Source organism: Diceros bicornis, chromosome 18 (genome assembly GCF_020826845.1).
Source record: "Diceros bicornis minor isolate mBicDic1 chromosome 18, mDicBic1.mat.cur, whole genome shotgun sequence".
Taxonomy (NCBI): Eukaryota; Metazoa; Chordata; class Mammalia; order Perissodactyla; family Rhinocerotidae; genus Diceros; species Diceros bicornis.
Genome location: NC_080757.1, coordinates 55,454,499 through 55,480,190, shown reverse-complemented (window position 1 = coordinate 55,480,190; position 25,692 = coordinate 55,454,499). Strand labels below are relative to the sequence as shown.

At 48.8% G+C, this 25,692-nt stretch overlaps 1 protein-coding gene across 1 annotated transcript; it reads left to right on the top strand.

Moving 5' to 3' along the window:
- On the top strand, positions 1-23,755 carry FADS6 (fatty acid desaturase 6). The gene is made up of 6 exons (XM_058559433.1): positions 1-163; positions 822-988; positions 18,619-18,799; positions 19,432-19,619; positions 20,959-21,138; positions 21,714-23,755. The coding sequence occupies exons 1-6, from the start codon at positions 1-3 to the stop codon at positions 21,861-21,863; spliced, it is 1,029 nt and encodes a 342-aa protein (XP_058415416.1). The 3' UTR covers positions 21,864-23,755.
- The last annotated feature ends 1,937 nt before the right edge of the window (positions 23,756-25,692 follow it).

Below are 25,692 nucleotides of genomic sequence, written 5' to 3'. Positions count from 1 at the left end.
ATGGAGGCGGCGCGCGGCGAGCCCCGGGAGAGCGGCGGGGCCGAGGCGCTGCTGGGCGAGCTGGAGGCGCTAGTCCAGGACGTGGTGAGGGCGAGCTCGTGGTGGGAGCGCCACGGCGTGGACTGCGCCATCCTTGCACTCAGCCTCCTCGCCTTGCCGGCCGGTGAGGAGCACCGGGACGGGGTGACAGCAGGCAGGGCTGGGGTTGAGGATGTTGCGGGGTGGGGTGATGGAGAGGGCTGGGGGTTGGTGGGGTGGGGGAGACGGCGCATGCCGGGGACTCTAGGTTGGAGGGTCACATTCCAAACCCGAAAAGACTGGTTGGGGTGTCCTGCCCTGTGTCCCCAGAGGATGGGGCACTGGAGGAAGGAGAAACCCTGATGGCATGAAGGGCAGTGGAGGGGAAAGTTGAGAGGAGCCAGGGGTGAGATGGCCTGGGGGAGAGGGAGGATGTTCCATGGGGGACACCAGGGATGGAGTGACTAGGGAGGGTGAGAGTTTCCCCTGGACTTCTCCTGGTCTGGACCCCCACCATGCCCAGCTCTGTCGTTGCTCTGGTTGGGGTGCTGAATCAAGACTCTCAGAGCCTCCTTGGAGAGTCAGTGGGGCTCTATTTTGTCCCAAATACTGTAGAGAAAGCCAACCCATCCCCCTCAGGCCATAGTGGGACCTACCTCACTGCTCCCTGTAGCAGCCCCCAGAGCTGAGCCCACTTTGGCCTGGGCTCCCAGGGGTGGGGGCTGAGGTGTTTGGGCCCAGATCTCCAGCAGCTGGAGAAAGACCCTGACAGCCCCCTACCCACCCCTCCCTCCTCCATGCAGGGTTCCTGTGCCTGCGCTCTGAGAATCTCCTGGTCCTTGCCCTGGGCATCACCATCCTGGGTGTGTGCCACTACACACTCACTGTCAAGGGCAGCCACCTGGCCACTCACGGTGCCCTCACCGAGTCCAAACGCTGGAGCAAAATCTGGGCACTTTTCTTTGTGGAGGTGAGCCTAGGAGGGGATGGGGGTGGCTGCTGGTACTGTGTGTGCAACCTCATTGTTCTGTGCCAGTGTGCAGGTGTATACAGCTGTGTGTGCCCACGTGGGCAGACAGCTGCAGCTGGTGGTGTGTGGGTCCAGGTGTGCAGCATGCGCTACAAAGTGTGTGTGTCTGTATGAGTGTGCATGTCCCCAAGCCCTTGAGAGGGTGGTTGCGCCAAGGGACAGAGAACTGCATGAGGAATGTACAGTATGAGTGTCTGCCTATGGCAGTGGACTTGGCCTGAGCAGTCCTGTTTCCCCTGGGGGTGCTCACTTGCCTCTCTGCAGGGCTGGGCCAAGTGGTGATAAAGCTTTCTCCTCCTACCAGGACCTGTGGTGGCAGGTCCTGGTATATGACTGTCTTGGCTATAACCTTTGGGTCCTCCTGGTTTTGCCATCAGGATTTAAAATGTGAGACACAGACAGAAGGGGGGGAGGAGCAGGGGCCTGGTATCTCCAGAACATGCCCCTCCTCTGATGCCTGGTGATGGCTGAGCCATCCTGAGAGACCCCCTGCTCGGCAAGGTCTGCTCCAGGAAGGACCCTCCTCTCTCCTGACCCTTGACCCCCCCATCCACTCCCTCCTCATCCTGCCTCAGCCTTCTCACCTACGGGCAAGGCCAGGAAGGCAAAGGTTTCTGGCCAGGTTGTCCTTCTCTCTGGACTGGTCTCAGGCTTCTCCGGTTCCTCTGCGGAACTTCTGGGTGGGCCCTCACCCAGCCACCCAGGTCGCTTATGAACAAATACAAAAGCTGGTACCAGAAAGGGTCCTTTTCTGCCGGGGACTGGTTACTGTAACCAATCACCTCAATTGTGAACTTTTTATAAAGTTATATAATTTTATAAAACTTTATATAACTATACACACACACATGACATTGCATAAAATTATACCATATCAGTTGAGTGGGAGGAAACATTTCTTACCTAGGACTCTCCATTCCCCTCTTTTTTCCCTTTCCCTCCTCTCCCACCTGCACACGTTTCTAAGGAGCAAAGGACGAGAGGAACCAACAGCTTTCTGATCCAGGGTCCATTTCAAGACACGTCCTTTCCCAGGGACCCCTGGGCGTTGGTCCCAGCCAAACTCTGAGACTCGAGCCAGACCCTGGAGCTGGGGTCAGATGCCCCCCAAGTTTAATCACAGTCAGGGGAGAAACTGGGCAGTGTTGTGTAGTCAGGGATAGGATTAGCTCTGTTTGGATTTTTCAGAGCTGAACTGAGTGCCAGGAGCCTGGGACAGCTGAGGATGAGCAGGTGTTGTGGATTTGGGACTAGCTGCCCACAGGGCATTTGACGCTACAGGCATGGCCCAGTGGTTCTCAAACTTTGGTGTGCAGCTCAATGACCTGGAGGCCCAGGCTTGCTGGAGGAGAGGCCCCGGCCACCATAGTTAGCAAGTTCCCCAGGGGAATCTGATGCCCACCAAAGTTTGAGAACCTCAGGCCTAGACTGCCTGGGGAACGCAGTCGCTATCGTGGGTGCTGAGTGATGGCAGGGAGCCAACAATGCCCTCGCTGAGAAGCCTTCCCAGGCTCCCCCACTGGAGAGCTCCACTAGAACCACAGCTCATGGAGGAGGAGGAGGCCTGGCTCCCACTTCTGTGTTGTGACACCAGTCAGCTGCAGGGCAGTTCACAGTGGTTTGTCACTCGGGCACTAGCTAGTGAGAGGCCTGAGTGTGAGAGGCCTCCCGCTTTTCTGCCCCACAAGGTGCGCATCAGGCCACCCTCTGGGGAGGGTCCAGTTCCCAGTGTGGGGGAGGGGGTGGCTCAGTTTCCTCAGCCCACTGGTGTGGGTGGGGTGGATGGAGTCCTTGGTCTTGTCAGCCAGGCAGGGGACAGTGTCGGGACGCAGCCTTTGGACACACTGGCTGCCTGAGCTTGGGCAAGTTACATAATTCAGCAGCTAGGTGTCAGCTTCTCCTAATAGACAGGAGTAATAACATTACCTCCCTCATGGAGCTGGTGTGAGGATTCAGCAGGACAGCGTCAGTCTTCATTTACGGCTTGGGCCTGACTCCTCGATGGTCTCTGAGTGTTAGCGTCTTTTTTTTCCTTTGGAAGGAACATGCAGTCAGCAGTTTTTATTGTTTGTTTTTAACGGAACAAAGTTGTGTGTGTGTGTGTGTGTCGAGGGGGCTGTTTGCTGTGGCCCTGGCCCACCCATCTGTTTTCGGCATCGCACAAAGGACAAGCTCTCGCTGCCCAGGATCTCAGTGCACGGCCCGGGACCCTCCTGGAGCCCTGCCTCTCTGCCTCTGCCACGTCCTGTTGTCTTCCCTCTTTAATCCTCCTCTTGTCGGATGCCTGTGCTCTTCCCAAACCTTGACCCTCAGGAGACACCGTCACTATAGAATAATCTAGTCCTCTAGTCTGCAACCTCAGGTGTCAGCTGAGTATCACTGGCTTTCCTGGGGCACCCAGCTATTGCTGGGTTTGTCTCAGGGTCTGCTGGCTTGAGCTGGGGGTGGGACAAGGACCTCACCCGCTCTGACCCATTGGATCTGGGGGAGGGGTGGGCAGGATGGAGGGGGCAGCTGACACTCCAGGTTGTTCTTGTTTCTTGGCTAATGTATCCAAAATCATACACACCTCCCCACAGTGGCATGAACTTCCCTCCAAAGACTCATTTCCAGTCCACAAGAGAACATTCCATTCCTTCTACTAGTGTATCTCTGACCCTCTCCCCAGCCCACCGATAGCCCTGGCCGCCCCCTGCGAGAGCTCCTACCCCTCCCTGTCCTGAGTTATGTCATGGGGACTGCCAGTTTTGTTCTTAGGGACTGCCAGTGAAGGGCCACAGGAAGGTGGGGGCAGGGTGGGGTGGGCAGGGCCACCATGGTTTAATTACTGAAGCTTGGGAAGAATTAACTCCTGAAATCACAGGGCTTTAGGGACTCCCCTGCATGTCACAATCAAGATGCTGCCTGATGGGGCTGACCAGGTGGTGTAATGGTTAAGTTCGAGAGCTCTGCTTCGGTGGCCTGGGGTTCGCAGGTTCGGATCCGGGACGTGGACTGATGCACCGCTTGTCAAGCCATGCTGTGGCGGTGTCCCATATAAAGTGGAGGAGAAGGGTCATGGATGTTAGCCCAGGGGCCAGTCTACCTCAGCAAAAAGAGGAGGATTGGTAATGGATGTTAGCTCAGGGCTAATCTTCCTCACACACACACACAAAAAAAAAGAAGAAAAAGATGCTCCCCGCGTGGGAGGGGACAGGCGGTGCCAGTTACTAAGGTCTTTATTGTGTCTCAACTTCAAACCCTCCTTCTAAAGTCGGCTTTGTGCTGCGAGGGGGGAGTCACACTTGGTCCACAGGAGCACAGGCTGGCTGTGCCCCAGGGGAGGGGGTGTCACACAGGGGAGTGTGCTCACCTTCCCTCCAGTCCCGTGTGGTGGTGGAAACAGAGCCGAGAACTCCCAGCCTAGTCATGATTCTCCAACGTTCTCTTCCCACGAGTTCAGTGTGGCCGTTATCCTCTGGGCCATCTCTCTGATCTCTCTGTTTGTCTCACCTGAACCCTGAGGGGTGTTAGTCTGATTTTTTTATTTTAAAAATTTATTTTAAAAATATGATTTTGTATTTTAAAAATTTATTTACTGCAAACTCAGGTCTGCAGTACAAAATATACTTTTGTAAAAAAAATTTTATTTTTGAAATAATTATAGATTCACAGGATGTTGCAAAAATAGGACAGAGAGGTTAGGTGTACCCTTCACCTAGTTTCTTCTAGTAGTTACATTTACGCATGTAAGTGTCCTTCAATAGCGAAACCAGGAAATTGACATTAGTACCGTGTGCGGGTGTGTGTGTGTGTGTGTGTGTGTGTGTAGTTCTCTGCCATTTTATCACATGTGTGGGTTTGCAAAATGTGCTTTCAGGCAGCCCCCACCCCACTGCCCCCAGCTTTGTTGTGGCTACCTCGAGGATAAGCCCGAGGACTCTGGGAAGGGGGTCTCATGGCGGTTCCCACTCCTGTGGGTCTGTAAAGCCTGGCTCCTGATTGTGGGGACCCTGGTGGGCTTGCAAATGGCCCCTCAGAGGCCGAGGACCCTGGAGCAGGGCCAGGCAGTCGTCTGTGGATGGCAGCACTGAGTCTGATGAGTGTAGCTTTGAGGGAGGGGCTTGGAGAGAAAAGAGTAGTGTTGCTGTGAGCTGGGCAGTGGCTGCCCAGCTGGGAGAGGAGGCGTGGAGGGAGGCCCAGTTTGACGGGGAGCTTTGGGGGCTGAGGTACTGTCGTTTGAGACTCTGAGTGGGCCATGGCTAAGCAGTGCACTCAACATCACTGAGCTTCTGCTCCCCGCCACTCCCTCTGCTGGATGCTGGGCACATGAGAGTGCATAAGAGCCACTTCCAGTTCCCCACGGGCTCAGAGTCAAGTGGGGAAACAGACACACATGAATGACATCAAAAGATCAAAGTCCTGATTATACTAGTTAACACTTCTTCGGTGCTTACTGTGTACTTTACATGAATTATCTCATTTACTAGTCATGCCTCCCTGCGAGGTTGAAGCTATTATTATCCCCACTTTGTAGATGAAGAAATACTGGTCTGGGAGGTTAAGTCACTTGCCCAAGGCTGCTTAGCTGGTACGTGGTGCAGCCCAGGCCCAGGGCAGGCAGAATGTGACGAGCCTGTCACACTCCACACGAGCCACTCCACACGAGAATGTCACACCAACGAGGTGGTGTGAAGGCTGTAAGAGCACAAAGAGGAGAGCATGGCAGGGACACTGGCAATGTCTACAGATGTTTTTGGCTGTCACGACTGGGGTGTCTGTGTATGACCGACATCCAGTGACGAGAGGCCAGGGATGTGCTAAACATCTTAGAATGCACAGGACAGCCCTCACAACAGAGAATGACCCGGCCCCAAAGGTCCGTAGTCATTCTGAGAATCCAGAGGATTCTCATTCTTGGGCAGAGTGTCCAGAGGAGACGCTGCCAGGACAGCGTTGGCCAGGCCCAGAAGCAGGAAGTTGGCTTTAGATGGAGCAGATGTACAGACAAAAGCATGGATATAGGAAACAGCATAGTGCATGAAGGACCCACAGAAATCTTGGCTCACTAGAATCTAATGGGGATCCTGGAGAAAGGGGGGCAAGGAGGCTCGTGTGCCATCAGAGGAGCTGGGAGGTGACCTTGGACAGGGCCTGAAAGGGGAGAGAATCCCGCCAGAGCTGCTTGATGAGCTCACCCTGACCACATCCAGCCCACGGCACCAGGGGCTCCTCTGGCGTCGGCCCTCACAGCTGTCACTCTCTTATCCAAAGGTGCTAACACATCACCGTATGCAAACGGAGCCTGCCTGGTGGCGGGACTCACACTCAGGGCCTTGTATTCTCACTGTGCAGGGCTGCCAGATGGAGCAAATAAAAATACAGGATGCCCAGTTGAGTTTGAACTTCAGATAAACAGTGAATGCAGGCAATATTTGGGATATACTTCTACAAAAAATGATTGGTTGTTTATCTGAAATTTGAATTTTTCTGGATGTCTTATACTTTATCCGACAAACCTATCGTTGCAGCCCGTGGAGTCCCAGAGGCCCCCAGCACTCTGAAGCCAGTCATGAAGGGGCTGCTCAGCCGCTGGGAGTCAGTGAGAGAGAGTCTGGAGGAAGGAATGGGAGCTGGGCAGACTCTAGCCCAGAGTCGCTCCTGCCCTAGGGATGCTGCCCTTGGGATGACCCACAGCCCCTCTTTCTCATCCTGTCCAGGCTTGCTGCCCTCCACTCCTGAGCCCATCTCTGGAGTGGCCCCACCATGCCCCCGCCCCTGAGCTGGAAACTTTTTTTTTTTTTTTTGGTGAGGAAGATCAGCCCTGAGCTACCATCCATGCTAATCCTCCTCTTTTTGCTGAGGAAGACTGGCTCTGAGCTAACATCTATTGCTAATCCTCCTCCTTTTTTTTTCTCCCCCCCAAAGCCCCAGTAGATAGTTGTATGTCATAGTTGCACATCCTTCTAGTTGCTGTATGTGGGATGCGGCCTCAGCATGGCCGGAGAAGCGGTGCATCAGTGCGCGCCCAGGATCCGAACCCGGGCTGCCAAGTGGAGCGCGTGCACTTAACTGCTAAGCCATGGGGCCGGCCCTGAGCTGGAAACTTGACCGTTGCCCTGATTCTTCGTACTCCTCCCACTCCTCATCCTTCCCCCAGATCCTGCCCCCTGCATCCCTGCCCTTCCAGTCCTAACCATCTCTCAGCTTGCTCATACCAACAGCCTCTGGCCCATTGCCTGCCTCGTCTTGCCCTTCTCCTTCAAATCCAGTAGAGTGACCTATTTAAAACCCAACTTTGACTGAGTCATAATTTTATGATGATGGTTTTTAATCCTGCAAAGTGTTGTTTGTTTAAAAAGGAAAATATTAGAGGACATATAAGAGATTGAGAGCTTCCCTTTCCTCCCAGGAGGAGAATGGGGTAGCTGGGGGATAGAGTAGGAAGAAGACTTGTTACTATGTAATTTTTGAATCTGAATTATGTAAACATATTACTGTTAAAAAACAAAATTCAACTGAGTAAATTTTAAGATCAAATTGGCTTTATCAAACGATTCATGAATCAGACAGCATCTCATCTAGCAAGCAGAGAGATACTCCAAGGAGGGTATACAAAATGGAATACAAAATGGAAGTCTTTGATAGAAAGGAGGGTGGGGCAAGGAAGTCATTAGCAAAAGAAAAATGAAAGATCATTGGAAGAAAGCAAGGTTCAGGGTGACAATGGCTTTATTGGCTGAGCTTGGTGTTTTCCATTGGCTGGGCTTGTTGCTGGGCCAGAAGAAAATCTTCCTTCCTCCTGCAGGGGTAGTGAAGTAGAGACACCTTCCTGTTGGAGATGCAGGGTACTGTCTCTTCCTGTTTGGGGTAATTGACCACGAGTGGTAAGGCGTGAGAGCTCCCTCTACAGGCGTTCTTGACTCCAATTTAAGTTGAGGTTTCCTTTATTAATTTTCACGTTTTCCCCTTTTGATCAAGATCTTTCTCCAAAAGCGTCACTGATCAAGAGTCAAGTTTTCTGAATTCAGTAGCCTTTGTCCCTCAGTGGCAGGAAGGACCTTTCCTGGTTGTCATGTCCCACGTTGGAGGGAAAGTGCATGGATTGGAAACCACTTGAGGCCACATTTGAGTAACAAGGATGGGTAGTAGGGAGAACTCTCAGGTGTTACTTATCCAAAGTCTATATTTTGTCAAGGTCGTAAGTGTTGGAGATCATCTCAAAGTGCTGAGCTAGCATCAACTTATTAGGCACGTCATTTTTAGGGACTGCTGCATTTACTCATTTAAGCCAGGGGATTAGTCAAGTTTTTAGTGCATGTGGGAAGAGAAACTCCTAGCCTGAAATAAAAAGTCATTCTAAATGCCTTGCAAAGATAGGTGCTGCTGGTGAGATCTCTTAGGGAGTCTCTTAGGGAGTCTCTTAGGGATCTCTCTTAGGGATCTCTTAGGGGCAAATCTGAGTGATATAATTATGGATAGATCGAAATCTTTGATGACAATTCTAGAAATCTGAAAGGTTACCCCCCTTAGCAATGGCCTGGGAGATATGGATGATGGCGTTATCTTTCCAGGCCAATGCCAGAGTAAAGGAAAGGAAAAGAAGAAGACGACGTTTCATGTTTAAAGTATGAAGTCTTGATCTGTCATCTTGGGTGAAACAGTCTACATCAATGTCAGCTACTTCTCTTCCTTGTCAATTTGACTTGGAGGTCTCCAGCATCTGTACAGGACCAGGTGTCAGGTGGAGCCCTCTTTAGCTGTGAGATGTGTATCCAAGGCTCAATACATTCTAGTTTTGCAGCAGTGTCAGTGGTCAAGAGTACTTGGTAAAGTCTCTTCCAGTGGGGCTCGAGGGCTGTCTTCCTCTGATGACGTTTCCAGAATACCTAGTCACCAAGCTCTGGACTGTGACTAACAGGATCCTTTGAATTGGGATCTGGGAAATCTTCTTTACCCTGTTGATGATAGGTTTGAGCATAAGACATTAAAGACTTTCAGTAGCTGGTCATACTAGCACGAGACAATAAGGAATCGACATAAGGTTGTATACCAATAAACACTGATCTGCCAGTGACTGTCTCATATGGAGTGAGTTTATGTTTCCTGAAAGGGGTACTGTGAGCAGTTAGCAAGACCAAAGGCAATGCCTTAGGCCAGGGAAGTCCAGTAGTTTCAGCAAGTTCATAAATTTTAAGTTTGAGGATCCCATTAGTTTTCTCAACCTTGCCTGATGATTGAGGATGATAGGGACAGTGATAATTCCAAGAAGTTTGCAAGGCTTTCATTCAGGCTCATATAATTTGCACAGTGAAGTGGGTGCCTCAGTCACTGGAGATTGTGGAAGGTATACCCCAAGTGGGAAAAACATTCTCTAACAGTTTCTTTGCCACTGTGAGGGCATCAGGCTTGTGACAGAGGAAGGCTTCAATCCATCTGGAAAACACACATACAATAACAAGAACATATGATAACCCTTGATAAGTGGCAGCTGAATGAAGCCCAGCTGCAGGTGTTCAGAGGGTCCAGAGGGAGGAGGTTTGAGGTCTCTGGGGACAAAAATAGTTTGTCCAGGATTATGGACCTGGCAGGTCAGACATGGCTGGTAGACTGTTTTTGCAGTTTTGTAGAAGTCTCCCCACTAATGTCGATTCATAATTTGAGTCATCTTAAATGCTCTATGGTGGGAGGAGGAATGCAAAAACCAAAAAATGGGGTTTGCCAGGCAACCAGAAAGAACCAAGTTGCGTCTTGGGTTTCCCATAGGCCCTACTGCTTGTTTATTTACAGCCATTGTTTACGCATCTTAATTTCTCTGATTCGGGAGCAGACCATTGCCATTTTACAAGGATGTCAGGATGGCAGAATTCTAGCAATGAGGGGCCATTTTTTGCAGAAGCAGCATGGACTTCATCCACATGTGCCAAAATCTTTATAGATTCTGTTGCTGCTGCTTTTACATAAAAATCAGCCATGGCATTTCCCTGATACCAAGGTTCAGTCCTTTTAGTGTGAGCCTTAATTTTGATGACAGACATTTTAAGATAATAACTAGAATTATGACTGATAACATTATACCTGGACATATCAAAAGGTTAGGATTTTTATATAATTTTTAGAACACTTATATTAAAAACATTCACCCAGGCAACATAACCTAAGAAGGTTTATCAACACTTGTTTGACAATACTTCCCATGTAATTTAACATACCAAGTAGGCCTGATTAGTTTAATATCTCTGTTTTTATAAGAAGAGAGAAAAAATCCTTTGAAATGTTCCAGGGTTCCTCTGAAAAACCTCAAAGTTTGTGGTCAAAAGACTTCATTTTTGTAATTTGATTTTTGGAAGTTTGTCAAATATATATGTGTGTGTGTGTGTTTTAAAACACTTGTCTAAATAGGATCACAGATCATTATGAAACTTGATGCTTAATTATCTATTTAACTGTGGGGGATCAGAATTGGCCATCTCAAAATATGTCTCTTTATCTTGATTATTTTCTCTGAAAGAAACTTTGACCACCCTACCCCCCCCCACTAACTGCCTAAAAGAATTTAAGATAGAAGTCCTGTCCCCAGGACAGGCCATCACCATAGATAACTCTGGGTATGGATAGACTATAGACTGGGAGGGTCCTTGCTAAGCCCGTTCTTATCAAAGCTCTGAAAACCAAGTAAAAGTAGAAGTTACCCATTGCAAGAAACTTTTACATTTATAAGGGAAATCTCCATTTGTAAAGGTATCTCCCTCTTTGTACTGGGAAGAAGGAGGGATGACCTTATCTCTAGAAACGCTTATCAATGCAGAAGGCAAGGACTTAAATCTGCATACTCTTGTTTACTGTGCTTTTCTGGTAATCTCCCACAGCTGACTTCTCCCACCCCCAACATCCTCCTTTGTCTTTACCTGAATATGCTATTTAAAGATGAGAACCTCCGCCATTTGTTGAGTAACTCAGTTCTCTTTCTGAGTTTCTCCCATGTATACATGTTATTAAACTTTGTTTTCTTTTCTCCTGCTAACCTGCCTTTTTAATTATTTGGCTAGCCATAAGAACCTTAAGGGAAAGGGTGGGGGGGATTCTCCCTCTTCCCTGTTGTAACCAAAGTGATAATAAAAGATTTCAAAGGCTAATACAGAAATTATTTTGATAAAACACAAAATCTTTGTTTTCTAGGCAGATTGCTTAAAAAAAAACCTTTTATACTCTCTTATCAGGAGCAAATCAGTAGTCCAAGAAAACTCTGTCCTTTTAGCAAATGAAGGAAAATTAAGGTTTAGTTTTACATAAGTACACTATTGATATTAAAGCCTATTTCCAAAACCCTTACAATAACAATCCAATTTTTAAGCAACTTGACTGCACAAGGTAAAATTCTCTCTTTCTCTCTTCCCAATTTTCTATTTAATTCGTCCTTCATAAGCAAAAGTTCTAGTTTAGACAAAATTACTTCTCATTTCGCTTAACAAAAATGCATCTCCATACCTCATATCTTTTCTTAACCAAAAGCACATCCCACTTTCCTTGCATACAGAGCTGTTTCCCTTATTATTCCTAGTAGCTTTAATTACATATATTAATTAGAATTCTTAACCCTTGGAAACCTTAATTTCTAGTGAAAACTAAGAAGTAAACAATTGTGAACTGTCTTTTATATTAGCATTCTGTGGCTCAGCAAATTTTATAAATAAGTTTTATAATTTTTAGAAACATGCTTTTCTCAAAGTAACTTTCTCAGTGTAGCACAAGACATGTTTACTAATAGACCTGAATATCTCTAGTTCCTCTGTAATAAGGAGCAAAAAGTAGATTATCCTATGTTCAGTAATTGATGTTTCTGTGTTTTATCTGATTTGAAAATGATCTATATATTCAATGAATTTCCATCATTTAATTTAATTTAGCAAGGTTTCAAGTTACCAAAAAGATTTGGGAAACTGTTTTTAAGTACACATACCATAACATGTAATTATTGCTAAAAAGTTCACCTAAAACATTTTAGTCTTCTTACATCTATTTAATTGAATAGTTCTTAACAATTATGTTTAGATTACCCATGATAACTTCATGAGACATTAGACAAAGTCAGTTATCATCCCAAGCTATTTTTCCTGTTGACAAATTTTGTGACAGACATAACATGAACTAATTTGACCCTTGGTAAACCTAGGTAAAATAAAAGTATTAAACTTCATGCTGATAACTCTAAAGACATGCCTATTTTAATTTAACCAAAAACCGTCAATTAGCTTTTATTTATTAACGATTAATCCCAGATCATGTGAACTTGAAAAGCATTTGGATTACTTTCTATATTTCTGAGTTTTAGAATAGCCAATCCTGGGGCCAGCCCGGTGGCGTAGTGGTTAAGTTTGCGCTCTCTGCTTTGGAGGCCTGGGCTTTGTGGGTTCGGATCCTGGGCGTGGACCTACACACTGCTCATCAAGCCATGCTGTGGTGGCATCCCATATACGAAGCAGAGGAAGATTGGCAGAGATGTTAGCTCAGGGACCATCTTCCTCAAGCAAAAAGAGGAAGATTGGCAACAGATATTAGCTCAGGGTCAATCTTCCTCACCAAAAAAAAAAAAAAAGAGAGAGAGAGAAAAGACTAGCCAATCCTTACAAGTGCTTGATCTTCAACCCAGTTAAATAGAGTTCTTTTACAAAATAGTTTTGGCAATACCATTTGGAAGTAGAAAAATAACACACTTCTACAAGATACATATATATAGACACACATAGAAAGACACAAACAGAAACCTTTTAGTTACTAATATTTGTGGAGAAGACACTACAGATTTTTCATTTGCCCAAGTTCTAAATATTTCCTTGCCTTTCTTTTTTCTTCTGGTGAGAAACATTTGCATTTCAAAGAATGACTCTTAGGTCCTAGAGAAGATGGGGTAGAAAATTTACATCACAGAGGCACAGAGAAAAGTATTCAAGTTCTCCCCAAGATAGAGTTTTTGGGGCATATTTGCCTATTATCAGAGGTCTAGGGTAATTTAAATTTTTAAGTGCAGGACAATACTGTTTCTAATGTCCTGATCTTTTACAATATCTACAAGCATTTTGAGATGAATAGGGAGATTTTGGGATTGGCAAAAAAAGACGGGTGAACTATGAACCACTCTCTAGAGCCATACCTTTGGCCCTGCAAAGATTTGCAAGACAAAGTCAGTTGTTTCCTATTCCCTAAAGAACTGGATTGTAGCCTGAATATTAACGAAGCTGACCTGCCTTTCCGGTTACATTTACTCCAATTTGCTTCTTTCCCTCTGGGTACATACTTTAGGGGAGAAGGCCTAAGAAAAAAATTCCTATCAGGCTCTGAATATCAGCTTCCAATTTGGCCAAATTTTTGATAGTAAAGTTATTAAATCCTTTCAAATATCTTGTCAGGTTTCAGCTGGGACAAACAGTAAATATTTCTGGCAGTATTGAACAACCCCATTAATTTTAATTTTAGTTTTCTCTTGGCTGTTTAAGGGAATAACATAACAGTTTTCAAAAAAAAGAAAATCCCTTAGTTTCATCAGCTCTGGGAGGGGCTCATATGGGGGCATTTAAGTTGATGTCGAAGAATTTGCATAGGGCCTTCAAGGACAATCTCTTTTCCAGCTTCCCAGTTGATTACAATTGAGACATCGATTTCTGGACCAGTGTTTTGATAATGGACCCTTAGGAGGGCGAAATGGGGAAGGGCTAGGTGTTGTTTTAGATAGCTTTTGTGTCTTTAATTTTTCATTAGCCTTTTGCAATGAGTCTTTCAATGAAGCTGTTTTGGAATCTTGAAGCCATTTGAAAGCTTCTACGTACCAATTAAAATTCGTATCCCATTCTGTTTGTTCAACCTGGGATCCCTTGCTCTCAAGTGCATTTTTTTAAATGAATGATTTTGTCTAATTGGAATATTCCCCATAGTGGCCATTGTAATTCTAGATTGTTTTTAGTAAAATCTTGCCATCTTGTTAGACATCTGCAACTGCTGGGACTATAGTTATTAAACATAAAATAAGCAGGTACGTTGGAAGTTGGCATGCTCAACTCTCTGTATATAAGGGATTGTTACCGCCCAACGTGGGGCCTTCTGCTCCCCGCAAGACATGCCAATAGTCAAGAGGCAAGGTGGTAGGAGAAAAAGGAATTTTTTATTACAGCTTGCTAGCAAGAGGGAAGATGGCCGACTCCTGTCCAAAAGAACCATCTTAAGGGGGCACGAAATCTTACAGTAGTTATATAGGCCATTGGGTTATTGGGGAGGGGCTTAGAAATGTTGACCTTCTGGCGTCACAGACTGGGAGTGCCACACCAGATCTTTTAGTTTTCACTGATGATGGCTATCAGCATAGATGATCTGTTCGAGGGTCATCACATTCCTAAGGAACTCAACAAAGCAGTTATCATCTTATCGCAGCTGGGAGGTACATGCACAAGCAGGGGTGGTAAAATCTACAGAGCAGGTAGATCTCCTGGAGGGTGCATATCCAGCTGGGTTAGTTTGTCAGAGGTCGTTCAAAGTTACAATAGAGTTTTTCTTTTCTACAATATGGCTTCCCCTATGTCAACCCTGTCTTGAGCCGGTATCAGGATCTCATGTCTTTTAGCTGAGCTTTTGGGCTTCCCAGAGCCACACTAATAATCTGGGTAGGGAGTGGGGAAAAGACTGAACCTGCAGGTCCCAAAGAATGGGGACTGTGGACTGATTCCAAATAAATGGGGCACTGCAGCTGCCACTGACAGTTCCCAAAGTGGAATCTGGGAATCTGGGATCAAAACTAAGGGGCTGGGGTTTCTTTTTGGCTTCTGAGATACTCACTTAGCAATAGCTTTTATCTACACAAAACAAGACAAACAAACATGTGCACCTTAATGTACTGGCAGTAACCAAGAGCTGTTTCTGCATCCTGGCCACAAGAAGGACCTGTGCTCACCACCAACAGTTTCCATGGAACCTTGGATTGGGGAAAGGATTGGACTAGCAACCCCCAAGGACTGGGGACTGAGGACTGATTCCAAACAAAATGGAGAACTGCAGCTAAACCATCAGAAGTTCCCAATGTGGAATCCAGGGACCAGGCTAAGGGCTGTGGTTTTCCACCTGAGGAATTGTGGTCTTGGCTCTGGGCAGAACCATCTGCCAGCCCAATTGACACTCTGGGCAGAATCCTCCACCAGCTTAATTGGGCTCCATAAAGAATTCTCTGCCAGCTCAAGCTGACCTGCCCTGTTAAGGAAAGCCAATTAGATTGGGAGCTCGAATGCAAAAAAGAGCAGAATTCAACTGAGAGGAACTCATCAACAGCCCTCAGAATTGGTGAGAAAGACAGTGAACTCAAAAACGTTCATGGGTGCCACACCTGTGTTTCTCACTGTCCCCGAATGCTGTTGGAAGTTTGCTTCGGTGACACTGCTGCCACCAATCTGTTAAAAAACAAAATTCAACTGAGTAAATTTGAAGATCTAATTGGCTTTATCAAATGATTTATGAATTGGGCAGGATCTCATCCAGCAGAGAGATGCTCCAAAGAGTTACACAAAATGGAAGGCTTTTAAAGAAAGGAGGGTGGGGCAAAGAGGTCATTAGCAAAGGAAAAATGAAAGATCATTGGAAGAAAGTAAGAGTTCAGGGTGATGACGGCTTCTCGTTGGCTGAGCTGTGGCATTTTCCATTGGCTGGGCTTGTTGCTGAGCAAGAAAATCTTCTTTCCTCCTGCTGGGGCCATAAAGTAGCAATGCCTTCCTGTTGGAGATGCAGGGTAGTCTCTTGCTGTTTGGGGTAATTGACATGGTAGGGCGTGAGAGCTCCCTCTATAGGCCTTCCTGACTCATTTTAGTTGAGGTTTCCTTTATTAATTTTCACATTACCTATTCAAAAAATAAATTATTTTTTAAAGACTACAAACTTAGACAACTACCACAGGCTGCTGGCAGAGGTCTGAGGATGCTTAAGTGAACAAACAATTGAATGAAGGAATAAATGAATGAAAGAGAGATTTGGGGCCCCCGATGTTTAGCTGAGAGAAGATGTCAAGAGGAATTATACTGACATCCTCCCCTCACACACTCTGGCCACTTGCAGAGCCTGAGTGCTAAGATATTGGGGCTTTTAAGTCTTCCTGAGGGGCACAGAGGATGGCGATATGAAGAAGCAGCACCAACCTTGAGGCTTCCGGAACTTTCTCTGGGTCTGGATGTGGGATCCGCTTGGGTGAGACCTTTACAGAATCTTTTACAGCAGGACAGTCCATTTTCCAACTGCCTTCACAGCACGTGGCCCTTCCCCACTGCCCTTTGCTTGATAAGTGCACATGCATGTGAGACACACTGCAATCTCTGCAGTCCTCCCCTTCTAGCCCAAATCCACCCCTTTCTCTCCCTCTCTGGAAAGAACATCTACATGGGAGTGAGAATTCCAGTCTTATAGAAATAGCCTCAAATCTGTTCTTATTCTCATAAAAAGGCAAATCGTACACAGACCCTGGAAGTGTGAGCTGAGTCACAATCACATGTTGCGTACCGCATGGGTAGCTTGTCTCCCCTGCATCCTCACATCTGGCACTTGGCTGACAGCCTGACTGAAAACCCCACCAGGGCCCCAAGGGTTGAGTTCTTACCATGCCCCTGTCTGCTCAGGCTCCAGCTTGTTTCTGGCATCGCTACTCAAAGTGCAGTTAGCTGCTGGTCTTCAAGGTGACGCAGAGCTTGCGCCAGAAGGGAGATCAGCTTTGTCACTAAGCAGACTGCTGCGTTCAGCTGACATATCTTGATGAAAGAAGCAAAGCAGATAGGATCGGCCCTTGGAGCAGAAGTGCATGGAAGGAGTAGTTAAAAACAGTTGCTTCTTCCAGTTCCATGGGACAGAACTGTGAGGGTCAGTACACACACTTGCAGGTCTTGGGCAGAGGCAGGTGAGCCTCTGAGGATGTCCCAACAGACCCCAGCTGTGCCCCCTTGTACCCACTGCCAAAGGTTTCTGCCTCTAACTCGAACCAACCGTGTGGCCCCAATGGTGCATGCTCTTGAGGAGGCAGGTCCTCTGGAGACCAGCAGGCCTGGCAGAGACATCACTTTAGTTGACACATTACCTGCCCGCCCTCTGCAGCCTCCCCCAGGTTCTGTCCCTCTGCGATGCTATGAAAACAGAGCAAAACCCACTCCTCAGCGGGTTACAGCATCCGAGAGCAAAGCCCCTTGTCCTGTTTTCCCGGACTCCACAGCAATGCTGTCCTTGAATTAGCATTTACCTTCCCGCCCTCCGCCTTCCAAGGGGCCATACAGTACTGGTTTGACATATCTTCCTGTGTCTCTTGTAAAACTGCAGTTATGACGTCACTAAGTGTGCTCCTCAGTGCCCTTTAGAGAGAGCTTCCAGCTACATTTCAGCTCCCTTTCGTTCCTGGGGGAAAGTCTCTGCAGACAGAGTGTGAAGACAATGTTGTTCCTTATCTTTCTTCTCCTGGTTTTGCCTCTGCTGCCTGGACCCCGAGCCTAGGTTCATGCTCCATTGCAGTAAGTGGCTCATCTCAGGGGTCTTATGGCTTATCTTGGATGGAATCTGGGTTCAAATCCCACTTCTGCCACCTACTTAGCTGAGTGATCTGGGGTGGTTATGTGAACTCTCTCTTTCTCAGTTTCTGCCTCTGTCAGCTGTGAATAATAATGAATAATAACACCACTGACTCCCTAGGCTTAGAAGATTAACAGATCCCATATGTAAAGTGCAGAACACTGAGCCCTCAATGAAGGGTGCCCCATTGTCTTTGCTTGGCTCAGTGATTAGCATTGAGAAACCCTTCACGTTCTCCTGGAAATAGGCAGGCAGCATCTTCAGTAAAATTAGCAATATCTTCTGGCCTGGATAAAATATTGGAAGAGGCTGACATCTGCATGTTCGTTTGCATGTATCTGTATAAGGAACACCTTAGCGCCTCTTTTGCATTCAGAATGACTGTTCTTCTTGGAGTCAGAGAGCTGTTGCTGCTCCTGGCCAGCTTCGGAGAATCCCACGAGGGCGCATGCCAGAGAAGACACCCCTAGGGAGAATTAACTCTCAGCCCCCACCGAGGCATCCTCAGCCCCGGTGCCATCGTCGTGGACAGTTGAGGAGATGGCCTCCCTTTGCCCCCAGACCTCTCCCGCTCCCCTCTCCTCGCTGCTGTGGGTTCAGAATGCAAAGTAGTGTTATGAAGGTACAGATGTTTTCAAGATAAACATGCACAAAATAATTGTAGTCGGATGCCAGGAGCTTCACCTGCAAGGTATCCACTCCTCTGACAGCCCTCGCAGGCTTGCAGCTTGCCTGGGTGGTCACGGCAAAGAGGCAATCATGGGGCTGGTCTCCCACCCCCAAACACTTTGCATAATCACGCCAAGTGGACCCAGTTGTTTTGACTGCCTGCTGCTCTGTGGTCCCAGATACCTGGGAGTTAATGGTCAAGGCTGATTAGCTGGGTGTGTAAGGCAGGAAGGCCCTGGAAATACAGCGTCCAAGGAGGGTGGGGTGTTCTCGAGGCTCCCAAAGGTCTTGCTTTGCTCAGCTGTGCCTGACGTGGCCCTCGTGCCCTTTCTGGCTCCCTTCTCTAGGTATGCACGGCCTTCCCTGCAGAGTATGCCAAGTATGGACATGTCAAGATGCACCATGGCTACACCAACGTGCTGGGCATGGGGGACTCCAGCACGTGGAGGCTGCCTTGCCTCAACCGCTACGTCTACATGTTCCTTGCTCCTCTCTTGATCCCCATCATAACCCCACTGGTGACTATGGGTGAGTACGCCAGGGCTGTGCCCTGCAAAGATCTGGTCCCCTCTCTCCTTCCTTCCCCTCCTGGCTTCGTGGAGGCTGCTTGTGGAGGAAGCCAGGAGCCCTGAGCTAAGACTGGACAGAAAGCTTCTGGGACAGCCAGGCAGGGTAGAGAGAGCCTCAGACCTGCAGCTGTTTGGCTTTGCCACTTACTGGCTGGTGACCTCAGGCAGTAAGTAAAACTTAACCTCTCTGAGCCTCAGATTCTTACCTGCTCCTCAAGGGTAAGGTGAAAGCATAATGAGGTCACAGATGTAAAAACGATTTGTAAATCATGCAATGTCTTGCACTACCTTGCATGTTATAATTTTTAATATCGTGGGAGCAATATACAGTGGAAGCAGCAGGGGTTAGGGGGCAGCCAGACCTCGGTTCAAGCCCCAGGCCACCATTTACTATCAGAGTGGCCGTGGTCAAGTTGCTTAACGCTCCATTTCCTCCTCCATAAAATGGCTGAGCCTACTTTTCAGGGCTGTGTATGGATGAACTGAACACGCCTAGGTCACCCTACTTACACCACTGAGCCACCAGGGAGCCAGCTCTGTTGGATCTGAGCCTTGTCCCCTCCTCACTCCATTTCTTGCCCCTTCTGGCAGAGCGGCTGAGACACGTGGAGCTCAGGGCGGCTCTGCGGACGCTGGGCCTGATTTCGCTGGGCCTTTATTCTCACTACTGGCTGCTCCTGAATGTGTCTGGCTTCAAGAGCCCCGGTTCAGCCCTGGCCTGCATGCTCATCACCAGATCCCTGCTGGCCCACCCTTACCTCCACGTCAACATCTTCCAGGTGAGGCCTCCCCCACCTTGGGTGCTGGGGGGCTCTGGGGAGCATTCTCCAGGTGCCTGACCACAGGCTGGACTCAAGGTTCTGGGGAGAGAGAAGCCACCTGAGGAAGCATCCCTCACCTCCCACCCATGCCTCTACTCTTCTTTGTGGGTCATTGCAGAGAGTTTTGGTCTCAGGTAAGGAATTTGCTTCTCTTCAATACTGGCTGCCATTCACACATGGATCAAAGATTTATTAAGAACTTGAGGGGGGCCGGCCCAGTGGCGCAGCAGTTAAGTGCGGACGCTCTGCTTCGGCGGCCCAGGTTCATGGGTTCGGATCTCGGGCACGCACTGACACACTGCTTGTCAGGCCATGCTGTGGCAGTGTCCCATATAAAGTGGAAGAAGATGGGCATGGATGTTTTAGCCCAGGGCCAGTCTCCCTCAGCAAAAAGAGGAGGATTGGCATCAGATGTTGGCTCAGGGCTAATCTTCCTCACACACACACAAAAAAAGAAACTGAGTAAGTCCTGTGGGGACACAAGTGATTAGGACCCCAGCTCCTGCCCTCAGGGCTCTTACTGTGATAAGCCCAAGTGAAGTGAAGCAAGGGTCATCACAGGGGCCCCGGCACATGCCATGAGGCGGCACATAGAGGAGCCGGAGATGGCAGGTCTTCAGGGAGGCCAGGGGCTCAGCCCTCAGTTCCAGGGCCATTTCTGTAGGGACGGACACCTCCCTGCTCCCCTGACCAATGAAGACCCTGGGTTAGAGCATCCTGTCTGTCACTATCCCAGCACTTACCACAAATGCCATCAATGACTTAAACCCATAATTGTGTCTTGTCTGCCTATCCTGCTAGAATGGAAGCTCTCGTTTACTTCCACATCCCTTAGACCTAGGACACTGCCTGGCAGAGGAGGCATTTATACACACCTGTTGAATGAAAAAATACATGAGGATGCGCAAACTTGGTCTTGAACGATGAGCAGGATTTTGATTGGTGAAAAGAGAGCAGGGAAGGGTCTCTTCCAGGATGAAGCAAGGACATAGTGACATGAGAGCGAGCAGCGGGGAGTCACACGCCTTAGAGTACCACGGGATCCGAGGGGTGCCCAGGCAAGCCCCTCATTGTACGGATGGGGAGAGGGGCCCAGAGATGGGTGAGACTGAGTTCAGGGCACAGGCAGGAGAATCCCAGTCTCCTAACACCTCTACCAGGTCCCTCCAGAGTGGGGTGAGGAGGGCAGCAGTACCCACTGGGTCCCCGAGTGCTGGGTGAGGATGCCTGGGGCAGGGTGAGGAGGCACAGGGTCGCCTGGCCCAGCCCCAGGGTGTGACCCATGTATCTGTTACAGCACATTGGGCTGCCCATGTTCTCCCAGGACAAGAAGCCCCGACGGATTCACATGATGAGCCTGGGCGTGCTTAACCTGCCCCGGCTGCCCGTGCTGGACTGGGCGTTTGGCCACTCCATCATCAGCTGCCATGTGGAGCACCACCTCTTCCCCCGACTCTCCGACAACATGTGCCTGAAGGTAGATGAGGTCGGGCTGGAGCAGCTGGGATGCGGGAACTCTCTGAGGGCAGAGGAGGGTGAGCTTCAGGGTTCTCTGACCAACTGGCCTGGTCAGAGGTACCCAGGGAGGGCAGCCCAGTGTACAAGCAGCAGTGGGGGTTTCCGATCAGAGACACTTGAGTTTCTTACTACCAGTGCATCTCTGGACAAGTTAACTGGATGTCTCTGAGCCTCAGCTTCCTCACCTGTAAAATGGGAGTGCGCAGTGCTTATGTTGACAGGCTCTGAGGAGGAAATGAAGAAATGGATGGGAAATGTTGGGTACACAGTAGGTGCTCAGTAAGGGGCGCCCTGACTTTAACCTCTGTGTGCCAAGGAGGACTGTCCTGCAGTCGGGAGCCCTGGGGAAGGCTGGTGGAGAGAAGCCCCCCCTTTCCCTTGCCTGCTGGGAGTGGGGAGGCAGGAATTCTCCAAGCTCCTCAGCGCATCATGGAACAAGGCAGACAGCGGCTGGGGCTGCGAAGAGGAAGGGCCCATGGGGATGGGCCTGCTACAGTCCTGGCTCAGCTCCTCCTCCTGCCCATCTTCTCACAGGTGAAGCCCGTGGTGTCACAGTTCCTCCATGAGAAGCAGCTGCCCTACAACGAGGACTCCTACCTGGCTCGCTTCTGGCTGTTTCTCAGTCGCTACGAGGAGCTCATGGTGCAGGCCCCTCCCATCACTGAGCTGGTGGGGCTGCAATGAGTGGTGGGCTGGCACAGTCACCCTGCGCCCCCTCCCGGGCCCAACCCTAGCTCTCCTGCTTCTGCTGGCCCTCCCTGGGCCTGGGAGAGTGCGGGCCCTTCCCCAGTGGGTGTGGTTCAGTTGCTGGTGGTGGACTGTGGAGGCGCTGGGCAAGCAGTGAGGCAGGGCGCTCGTGCTGGGGGTCCTGGGGGTCACCTGCCCTGCTTGCTTTTCTGGGTTTCAAGGGATATCTGGAGGAAAGGAATAAAAGTGGCTGGGTGTTCTGGTCAGTCTCAACCTTGGCCAACTTCGTCTTAGGACTAAACAGCTGGATTCCTCTCCCCGCTCTGTCTGAGCCTTGGTAGGGCTAAGGGACAAGGGTGATAGGGGTGTGGAGAGGCACTGTGCAGGGGGCAGGCTAGGAGGAGGCACTGAGAGAGAAGGGTCAGCTCCTCGCCGAGGGACTCCCTGGCGCCAGGAGAGCCCCACGCTTGGTTGGCCAGTGCTTCTTCCTGTGCCCTTTGAGGATCTGCCCCTAAGGAGCCCTCTCCTCTGGGACCACAGTGAGAGGTTACTTTTGGCAGCCCTCCCTGGTTTTTCAGCCAGAGAAGCCTGTGCAAGACACTGGCTCAGCAACTCCCAAGAATCACAGCATCGGGGAGATCAGAGTGTGTGTGTTTTGTGGGGAGAGCACTCCAGGGGACTAAGGGGAGAAAGGGTATAGATAGCTTTGAGCATGACCTTGGCTAGCTCTAGAAAGTCTACTTTGTTCCGTGATGTTTAGAAGCAGTAGACCTGGAAGAATCATCAATTGAGAGAGAGAAAAATTACTGGGAGGGTACTGAGACAGGGGTTTATGGGAACAGGGTCTGGAGGACAGATGGTCTTAGGAGAGGAAGGACGGGAAGGAGTGCAGATACAAGAGCTGGAAATCAAGGGCTGGGGTGGGCTGTGAAAGGATGGTCTGTAGCCTGGGAGTCAGGTGGGAATATAAGGGAACTACTGATGCCAGCCAGAGGAAAAGGTCGAGGTGCTGGGGGACACCATTGAGACACCTGAAGTGGGCAGACTTGAGAGAGGTCTGGCAGTTGCCCTGTCTGGGGGCTGGATGAGAGCGTACAAGGAAGGGCCCAGCTGGAGGCTGAGGGAGGGACAGAGGAGGCCAGAGCAGTTAGTTTAAAACAGGGTTTCTCACCTCGGCACTATGACATTTTGGCCAGATAATTCTTTGTTGTCGAGGTCTGTCCTGTGCATTGTAGGATTTTTAGCAGACTCCCTAGCTTCTGCCCACTAGGTGCAGGAGCCCAAGTTGTGACAATCAAAAATGTCTGCAGACATTGCCAGATGTCCCCTGGGGGGCAAAATCATCCCTGGTTGAGAACATGCACGTCATGTTCTGAAAGGAGAATTGCCTTGTTTTTCAGTGAAGTCATTGGACGAGGTGAAGGGCATGCTGACCCTGATGATGGGGAGCCTAAATGCCAGCAAATGATGGGTGGAGGGGTCAGACAGCAAGTGAAGGCATTCTCTAAGCCTGGTCCTGTTGGAGAACCCATCTCCGGTGTGGCCTTAGGTGGCTCTGCTGGGTGGCTGCCATGTGCCTCTCCAGACCCATTCTCCACTCTTCTCCACCCTGCCTTCCTCTACCGAAGACCACAGCTCCTGTCAGGTGCTCTCTCCTACAGCTACAGCTCTCACTAGTTCCAAAACAGCTCCCTCCTTTTGCTCCTTCAGGACCTGGGGTGGTAGTGGCTTCCAGCTGTTGCTAGCCCAGGGGTGCCTCACCATTCCCTTAATCCTGCTCACACCTCTGTACAAAGTTCCTTCATTAAACTCTCTGCAATCAGCCCTTTTGAGTGTGCCATCTGTTTCCTGCTGGGAGGCTGACTGAGAGAGCAGAGTTTTGGATCCAAACAGCCCTCTCAGAATGAGGCAGGCTTGGCAGCCTCCCCAGCCTACTGCTTTGCTATACGTTATTGCTGCTATTTTGAAATGCGTTAACAGCTCAGAAATGGCCTTAAGGTCTGGGAGTGTGATTAATCAAACTGCTAATTCTCCACATGAAAAATGCAGTGTCAGAAAAGGACCCATTGCACATTCCTGGCTAATGATTAAAACCATCCTAATACATAACCAAGGACTCATTGTTATTGATCTGGGTCTGAGTGGGGAGTGGGCGGCAGCTGGAGGCCCTGGTACCAGACCTGGTTGTACCACAGACACACGGGAACAAGTTACTTGAGCGCTTTGAGGCTGGATTTTCTGTTACTCTGAGTATGTGGGCTGGGAGTGCATGGGCCTTGAGAGGTGAGGGGAGGTGACAGAAGTGAATGAAGCCCTTCTAGGGCTCTGCAGAGACCTAAGGTCTGATTTACAGAGGCTTATGAGAGGTGACAATTTTGATGATGCTGATAGCTTATGTTTATTCAGAACTTGTGGTGGACCTTTTTACCTATACCATCTGATTTTAAATTTTTACAAGTTTGTACTACTTTTTTCCTCACGTTACATATGGTGAAGCCTCGGAGAGATTAAATTTCTCAATGTCATATTAATAAGAGGCGGAAGAAGGATTTGAATCCGGTGTGTCTGACTCCAGAATCTCTGCTTTTAACCACCAGACATAGTGCCTCTGGGTGAGGAACCCTATAGGGCTTTCTAGTGTGTCTGATCCTGAATCTCTTTCTCTTCTTCCCATGTGAAAGGATAATAAATGATTTGATCATTAAGACAAACTCTTTATGAACATCTGTCATGCCCCAGGCACTATGCGAATCTCTGGGAATGAGACTGGGCCCCAGCCTCCAGTAGCTTACTGTCTAGTGCAGGAGTTGAGGAACTTTTTCTGTAAAGGGGGAGAGAGTAAATATTTTGGGCTTTGTGGACCCTGTGTTTTCTGTCACAACTCAACTGTGCCATCAAAACACGAAAACGGCCAGAGACAATATGTAAAGAAATGAGCATTGGGCCGCCCCGTGGCTTAGCGGTTAAGCGCGCGCTCTCCGCTACTGGCTGCCCTGGTTCGAATCCCGGGCGCGCACCGACGCACCGCTTCTCCAGCCACGTACAGCAACTAGAAGGATGTGCAACTATGACATACAACTATCTACTGGGGCTTTGGGGAAAAAAAAAGGAGGAGGATTGGCAATAGATGTTAGCTCAGAGCCAGTCTTCCTCAGCAAAAGGAGGAGGATTAGCACAGATGTTAGCTCAGGGCTGATCTTCCTCACAAAAAAAAAAAAAAAGAAAGAAATGAGCATGACTGTGTTCCAACAAAACTTTTTTGAATTTTATGTAATTTTCACGTCACAAAATATTCTTTACAATTTTTTTAACCATTTAAGAATGTAAAAACCATGAGGTTGCAGGTTGTACAAAAACAGGTGGTGGGCAGGATTTGGCCTGCAAGCCATAGTTTGCCTATTTCTGGTATAGTGGGACGGGCACAAAACACAATGACTTACTAGAAATCAGAACAGAAGTGATGTGGGGCACTAAGTCGCAAGTCAAAAAAGAATTTTCTGACACAAGCCACTCGTTCGTCTGTGCACCTTTAATTTGTGTTCAGCATGGGGACAGGACCCATGGGCAGTAAAGAGCTGCTGCATGGAAGTCTCTATGTGGGGCCATTATATACGATTTTTGGCTATTTTACTATTCTATAAAAATGTCAAAAGAGAAAGTATTAGGTGGTCTGGTTAGCCTCAAAGATTAGGGCACGGGGTGGATGAATATGTGTCCTTGCATTCCAAGGTACGGTATGCCTCAAGGAACACGTAGGCAGGAGATTAAAGTCATTGATTATCTCCTGAGGTAAATTCCTTCGCTCCCAGCCAGAGGCGATTGAGTA

Bases quoted from the DNA above. Each gene is read 5' to 3' on its own strand.
- FADS6 (XM_058559433.1), top strand. From the start codon at position 1: ATGGAGGCGGCGCGCGGCGAGCCCCGGGAGAGCGGCGGGGCCGAGGCG. The intron at 989-18,618 runs GTGAGCCTAGGA...TCCCTTCTCTAG, and splicing joins GGGCACTTTTCTTTGTGGAG to GTATGCACGGCCTTCCCTGC. The intron at 18,800-19,431 runs GTGAGTACGCCA...CCCTTCTGGCAG, and splicing joins AACCCCACTGGTGACTATGG to AGCGGCTGAGACACGTGGAG.